Genomic DNA, 7,876 nt, shown 5'->3' with positions numbered 1-7,876 from the left:
TGGCAGAGGGAGGATCTGGGTATGGATGGGGAATAGAGGGGAAGATACATTGGTTCAGCTTTGGGTAGGGTTGAACTTGAAATCATGAAAGACATGCAAGTGGAGGTGTTCAGCAAGGAGGAAATGCAGATCAGAAGCTCAGGTCTTTGCTGGTCATCTAGACTTGGGTGTCCTCAACTAGCAGGTAGTCACTGAGGAAGCTGGGACTGGGTCTGCACTGGAAAGCCAGTGCAGAAACCGCTCCAAGAAGCTGTGAGAGCCAACACCTCATTACTCTGTGCAAAGTGCTTCAGTCAGCATGGGTGATTCTTACATGGTGAGCAATTGACAAGGGAAGTACTATGATTACTATTTAATATATTACCTAACAGGGAGGTGATAAGTACCTCTTGGTCAACAAGCAGAGGGTGCCCTGTAGCACTAAAGTGTCATCATGTATCACATGTCCCAGGAATTAGAAACTCCCAATCTGGGCAGATGGGACCGTGTGCATTTCATTGCAACAGCTAGTGCAACAGGCAGGAGTGGATGAGGAAACACAGGGTGATGCTTCTGAGAGGCAATGAGTTGCAGCACCCAAGAAAGGGAGAGGGAGAGTATAGAGGGGGCACTGATGCTGAGAGTGGCGAAGGAGCTCAACATTCTCTCTCTCTCTCTCTCTCTCTCTCTCTCTCTCTCTCTCTCTCAGAGCCTGACATAGGGACCACAGGAGAAAATTAATAGGGATCAAGTAATCATAGAAGGTGGGACAAAAAGTTGTACAATAGTGGGTGGGAAGAGGAGGCCAGCCCAGCAGGACGGAAGCTATGCCAAAGGAAGGATGAGAGGAAAGGTGGCATAAAACAGGAGGGCAGCCAAGGGAGTCTGGATGCTGAATCAGAGAAGAGACGAGGAAATAGATAATGAATGAAGTTGGAGAACCACGGGGTGGAGGATGAGAGAAGGGCGGCAAACAGAAGGAAGAGAAAGAACCTGCGTCTGGATATTTAGAGCGGTGCGGCATCACCGTATGGGACCCGACTCATCCGCTCGAGGACCTGGAAGAGGGCGCCTCTAGGGAGAAGCCCCAGATGTTGCCTGAACCTGGCCAGCTCCAGGGGTCCAGGGACGCACCGGGGGCTCCAGAGAAACCCAGGGAGAAACTGGGTCTGGGAGAGGTTGGTACCTGACTGCGGGCGTGGTGGCACAGAGGGGGGTACTGATGCTGAGAGTGGCGAAGGAGGTCAACGTCCCAACTCAGAACGATGCTCAGTGCTCGCTCACTGCCAGCAGAGCGGGTGTTGCAGCCGCGGGAAGTGCCGGGTGTGGGGCCGGCGCGGAAAGGAGGAGGCAGGGGTGAGTGGGAGAGGCGGGCAGTGGAGGGGCGCGGGGAACCAGAGGGGCTGGGGAGATCCTGGCTCGGGGTGGTTCAAGGGTAGGGACTGCGTGGCTACCGCGCGCGCGCAGGTGCGCACAGAGGGGTGGGGTGGGGGTTGGGGTGCGGGGCGCGGGAGAACGTTCCCGCTGAATCGTTTCTGTGCTTTTCTCTCTGTTCCTAGTGCCCGAAGTTGTAGCTTCAGAGGTCGATGCGCGAGGAACAAGTGTAAGGGGGAGACCCGTGGCGGGCGAGGAAGAGAGAGGCCGTGTGGGTGGAGGCGCGGACCCCGGCCAGTCACAGCCCCGGCCCCAGGACAGGTTTTGGCCCCAGGACAAGCCTTGGTCCTGCCTCCCACCCCGGCCGCCTCCCGAAGCGCCAGCCCCGCGGAAGGGGCGCTGCTGCCGAGCAGAGACAGGCTGGCCGCGCCCAGGTGGGAGGCAGGGTGGAGGGGTGGGGGGCGGGGGCCCGCTGAAGGGGCGGACGCAGAGTGGCGTCTCCGGCTCCATAAAGGGGCTGCGGGGCCTCGCTCTCCCGGCGCCGGGCAGCCACTGGCGGGGAGCGCGACACGGGGAGCGCGCACGATGCCCGCGCACTGCCAGCAGAGCCCGGTGCTGGCCGGCAGCGCCGCTTTGGCGGCCTTGGGGGCGCTGGTCCTGTACTCGAGGGAGCCCTCCTGCTACGGGAAGTACACGGGGAGCCTGGCCGCGGCTCCCCACCTGCCCGCAGGCGCCGCCTGGTTCCTGCAGGAGCTGCCCTCCTTGGCGCTCCCTGTGGCGATGCTCGCCAGGCAGTCCCGCGCCCTCTTGGGTCCGCCCGCGACGGTGCTTCTGGGCCTCTTTTGCGCACATTACTTCCACAGGTAGCGTTTCCCCGCGGGCGGGCGGGCGGGCGGGCGGGCGGTGCAAGGCTGGTCCCTCCACGTCCAGGCGCACAGCGCAGCGCTCACCCCGGACCGAGGGGCGGCGCGGCGGCGGCGGCCGGGAGCGCAGAGCCTGGCTGGCGGGGAGGGGCACCTGCAGGGGCCGGGGCTGCCGCCGGACACAGGCGAGTGGAGAAGCGGTCGCACTTGTCTCGGTTCCGGTCCCAATCCTCTGGCTGCTCCAGGGAAGGAGGTTGCAGGGGGCGGGAGGGGAGCCGGAAAACTCCCGTCTGGGCAGACCTGGACCATTCCCTCTGCAACTCCGCTAGGTCCCCTGTCCCCGACCCCTTTTCTTTCTTTTCTCACCTTTCCTTTGCAGGACATGGTGGGGCTGGTACAGGGGCCTGGAGAGACTCTAAGTGTTGGCACCCCCGGAAGGAAACAGCTCAGAGGGATCGATCTGCTTAATCTTTGCGGGTCTGAGGAGGGAGGTGGGCAGAGCCAGATCCGGACTTCAATGGCGGGAAAGAAAACGGATGGGAACCCACTGGCCTGAGCGAGAGCCCCACTTTCCATGCTTCACCCAAGAGCGACCGGACCGCCTTCCCCACCAGCTAATCTACCGTTCCAGTTCCCGCGGGGCATAAGTATGAGTAGGTCAGAGTGAACGGAGAGCTCAAAGGTTCTTCTAAATTAAAAACCCCAAGTTCAGAAGAACTTTGCCTGCTGGTCTGCTAAGGAGAGACAGGGAAGAAACTAAGGGCTTTTAGGATCCAAATAACTGCTAACCCCCCAAAAGGACACAGGGGAAGGGGAGAACACTCGATCAAGTTGCCTACCATTGCCCAATCATGTAGCATCTATTGTCTCCTCTAACCCATTGTAACCTTGCAAGATATGCATTTATAGACAAAGAAAGTGAGGCTGAGTAAGATGAAGGGACTGAATGGAGACGATACATCGTTTGCCCAGCCAGATCCAAATGTAAGCCTGAACAACTCCGTGGTTCAGGACCTTTCACCATGATAAGCAGGCAGAGACTCTATGCATGGAGAAAACAGAGTCTACGGACGGAGAAAGGTTGCCAAACCAGGCCAAGAATTTGAGTAGAAGCACGGCCTTATATTTGAGGGGAGAATTTCTAGGATGCAAAGGTCAAGGAAATCTAGATTAGAAATCAGGGTAAGGAATGTCTCTGGAAGCTGAAAGGCATAATCCTCTCTCTCCTATAAGGCAAAAGTGATGCTCCGTTTCAGGAGGAGGAAATGTAGAGAAACTCATTTCAACCTGTTTTTCCTTATAATCGTTTCTTACCCCTGGATCTTTTTTATTGGTCAAGATTTAATATTTATGCAATCTTAGCTGCATTCTCATTCTTTTCTTTTATTTTATTTTTATTTATTTATTTTTATTTTTTTTCTCATTCTTTTAGAAAGAAATGTTGGCAAGCAATAAGAACCACAATTTCAGAAATGGGTGTCCTTTCCACAAGTATTTACTAAAAGCCTATTGGGAGCAAAGTGAAGGTCTAGCTATTAACCACTTTATTTTACCCAGATTTAGATATTTTAATTTGTACAGAAAGAGGGATGTTGGGTGTAGGGCAGTGGTTCTCAACCTTCCTAATGCCACCACCCTTTAATACAGTTCCTCATGTTGTGGTGACCCCCAACCATAAAATTATTTTCGTTGCTACTTCATAACTGTAATGTTGCTACTGTTATGAATCGTAATGTAAATATCTGATATGCAGGATGTATTTAGGCGACCCCTGTAAAAGGGTCGTTCGACCCCCAAAGGGGTCACGACCCACAGGTTGAGAACTGCTGGTGTAGGGTATAAGACACCAGCTTTTGATTTCACTGTTTTTGGAACAGACATTTGACAGAAAAATATGATTCTATCAGACAATTACTTTTATCTTCAAATTTACTACTGTCTGTTAGCATCATACACAATATTTTATGAGATCGTTTTATCTTAGAGTAATGATTAGTGTTTTCTGACAATTTTATTAACATGATTTTTAGACTTGTTTTTAGAACCGAGAGGCTCTTTGTACAATAAATTATGGCCGGCGCATGAAAAAACACATAAAGAGGTAATTACCCATAAAACGAATATCAACATATTCTACATCTTCTTCAGGGGAAAATTTAAAATCTAAGTAAAGGATTTGGGTATTGATTCTGCCTGAGGGGAAGCTGTCCACTGAAAGAAACTCTGAATTAGTTGTCCCTGAGACGTGAAGATGTAATGTTTGCTTACCTTTCCCCTGTGTGAGCTCTGTCTTTGAAGCCTCTGTAGTATTAGATCGGTTATCATTTTGAGTGTTTACAAAGTGTTCTGTTCTGTGCTAAACACTCTACATGTTTTATCTACTAATCCTCATGTTAACCCATTTAGGTAGGCACCAATAGCACCCTTATTTTTGCAGGTGGAAAACCGAGGCATGCAAAGTTCATACAGCAACTTGGGAGCCAGGGTCTGACCCAGAGAGTTTGAATCCAGAATTCAGGTTCTTCGCTACCATGATAAACTATTTTATATTTGTACTTGCTGCCTCATCCTTGCCTTTAAAAAACTCCATTGAGTTTTAATTTTTTAAAATTATGAAATAATGACTGTTCACTAAAGAAAAAATGAAAACTCCAAAAAAGTAGAAAAATATCCATAATTTCAACACCTGTTTATCAATGGTTAGTTTGGAAGCATTTCCATCAAGACTTTTTTTTTTTTCTCCAAATGTATTCTTACTGATTTCAGAGAGGAAGGGAGAGGGAGAGAAAGAGACAGAAACATCAATGATGAGAGAGAATCGTTGACCAGCTGCTTCCTGCGTGCCCTGCACTGAGATTGAACCATGACCTCCTGGTTCTTGGGTCAACGCTCAGCCACTGAGCCATATCGGCAGAGCAAGGCTTGTCTTTTTTAAAATTGATTTTTTAAAAATATTTTTTTATTGATTTTTTTACAGAGAAGAAGGGAGAGGGATAGAGTTAGAAACATCGATGAGAGAGAAACATCGATCAGCTGCCTCCTGCACACTCCCTACTGGGGATGTGCCCGCAACCAAGGTACATGCCCTTGACCAGAATCGAACCTGGGACCTTTGAGTCCGCAGGCTGACGCTCTATCCACTGAGCCAAACCGGTTAGGGCTAAAATTGATTTTTCAATTACAGTTGACATACAATATTATATCAGTTTCAGACATACAGCATAGTGATTAGACATTTATATCTTACAAAGCAATCACCCAGATCAGTCTAGTACTCACCTGACACTATTCATAATTAACAGTAGTATTGACTATATTCCTTACATTGTACTTTGTATCTCTGGGACTATTTTTATAACTGGCAATTTGTACTTCTTAATCCCTTTCACCTTTTAAAAAAACTTATTTATTTTATCTTTCAATTATAATTGTCATTCAATATTATATAAATTTCACATGTACAGTATTAATATACAAATATTTATATAACTTATGAAGTGATCCCCCCATAAATCTAAAACCACCTGGCACTGTACATAGTTATGACAATATCATTGACTATATTCCCTATGCTGTATTTATATTCCCAGGACTATTTTGTAACTATCAATTTTGTACTTCTTAATCCCTTCACTTTTTTCACCCAGCTCCCTAACCCCTGTCCCATCTGGTGACTATCAATTTGTTCTCTGTATCAATGAGTTTGTTTTTGTTTTGTTTACTTTGTTTTTGAGATTCTGCATGTTACAGGGACTCCTCTTCCTGGTACTGGTTCTTGGGGCTGGAGAGCCTAGTATGGTGCTGGGACCCCTTACTCCTTATGGGGGAGCTCTGCAACCAAGATATCTCTCCTGATTCTTAATCACCACACCATGCATGTGGAACCTGCCTGTGCATTCTCTGCCCCTACTACCAGTCTCATTGTGGTTTCTTCTTTACATCCTTAGTTATAGGACTTCAGCTGGTCTTTGGGTAGTTCTCAGCGATGGTTGTTCTATAATTTAGTTGTAAATTTGATGTGATTGTGGGAGAGGCGAACACAGACTTTTACTTACGCCGCCATCTTGACTAGCAGTCAAGGCTTTTATTTTTCTTAGCAGAATTTTACACTTGTTATATTTACACTGGTTATATTGAACATATATGTAAATGGGCTTTTTTCCTGCCTGACTACCTCAAATTTTATACTAAGTATTTTCACACATTATGGAGTCTTTGGAGATATCATCTAAATGGCGGCTTGTGATTTTTATCTCATGTAAGCATGATAATTTACCTATCATTAATTTATAGTTGGACATTCAGTTTCCCTCTTTTTGATGTGGGTAGAGAGGAGGAGCTAGGCTAAATGAAGCTGTGAGGCACATTTTTTCATCTACATTATTTTCAGAAGTTAGGACTGTATTCCCAGCTAACACTCCCAGAGAGGTTCAAAGTCTGTGAGCACTTTTGCTTTGAGGCTTTAGGAGTCCTGTGGCTTGATGATGGTACAGTAAGGAAAAAGCACCAGGCTGCCTTGGCTTTACCCTGGCCTGTGCATAGCTTTGACACAGAGAATATGATGGAGGGACAAGGGCTCAGGAAGAAGGCTGGCTCAGGTGTGGCTTAGACTCTTTTGCAAAATATCCCCCGGGATTGTTCAGAGCAGCACTACGTCCAATTGGGTAGAAGTCAAAACTCTGGACTTTTCTCCATACAAGCGTGACACTAGAATGTAAGTTTCAAAAGGGAAAGGATTTTTGTCTCATTTTTTAATGGCTGTGTCTTCAGTGTACAGAAAAGTACTCACACGTAGTTGGTACTAAAATTTGTTGAATGCATGAATGATTTCTACTTCTGACATCAGTACAGGCAGAATTGTGGGGGAGCTAGGGATTGCTTACACATCATGATTGCTGAGACTGCGTAAGCTAGGCCAACTCAGATAATTGCCCTCCCCTTGGAATCTATTGTTGTGGATGTTTGGATGGTTTAATCACATGAAAATGACTGCTGCATAAGCATGTTACCGAATCCCACTGTCGAGATTGTTTGAAGTTAAACCTATCTCACCTCCTGTTGACCTTGACTTCAATCCTGGCATGATCCTTTGCCCAACACTCTCTGATCGACTTCATGTTCCCAAGCAGCCTTGGTGTCCTTTGCAATGGTTATCACATGTCCTATGCCTGTAGCAGCTGATGCTTTGGATGTGATCTTAGTATTTGGATAACAAAAAGGTGACTGTACTGTGAACTCCCACAATGCACAGCCAGAAGCAGGGTGGAATGCACACATTAGAGTCTGTGTGAATTTAAAGAGATTGTTCCTGGGGTTTAGATGCTAAGACAAATGAGATTTTTCTAATCAGCCAAAACATAAAGGATGGCTTCACATTTTATTTTTTACAAATTATTTATTTTAGTGGGAATTCATCCTTTATTATTTTAGATCTGCCTTTTGCTTTATTGGTTAATCCATTCTCCAGCAGCGTGAATTCTTCCTCATCCTTCAAGACTCAGATCAGGCACCACTTCCTCCAAGAAGCCTTCCCTGAGCCCCTTCTCTGTAAATCCAGGTGTGATGCGGTTCCTTGGGCTTTCGCAGCAGCCAGGGTGGCCTTTAAGGAAATGTCATCCTCATCTGTCTAGCCTCTTCATTTTATAGAAGCAAAGCGCCAA

General features: G+C 47.4%; 1 protein-coding gene across 1 annotated transcript in view; it reads left to right on the top strand.

The window, feature by feature from the left end:
* Window positions 1-1,938: 1,938 nt before the first annotated feature.
* Window positions 1,939-7,876, top strand: part of SRD5A2 (steroid 5 alpha-reductase 2) — a 30,525-nt gene continuing 24,587 nt past the window's right edge. The window contains exon 1 of the mRNA XM_070428949.1: window positions 1,939-2,216. Coding sequence (XP_070285050.1) covers window positions 1,939-2,216 — 278 coding nt within the window. The remainder of the gene's footprint in view (window positions 2,217-7,876) is intronic.

The sequence above is a fragment of the Myotis yumanensis genome, unplaced genomic scaffold (assembly GCF_028538775.1).
Source record: "Myotis yumanensis isolate MYYU_CA2020_CCGP unplaced genomic scaffold, mMyoYum1.0.hap1 SCAF_11, whole genome shotgun sequence".
Lineage (NCBI taxonomy): Eukaryota > Metazoa > Chordata > Mammalia > Chiroptera > Vespertilionidae > Myotis > Myotis yumanensis.
Note: the sequence above shows the minus strand (reverse complement) of the source record. Positions and strands in the feature narration are given on the sequence as shown.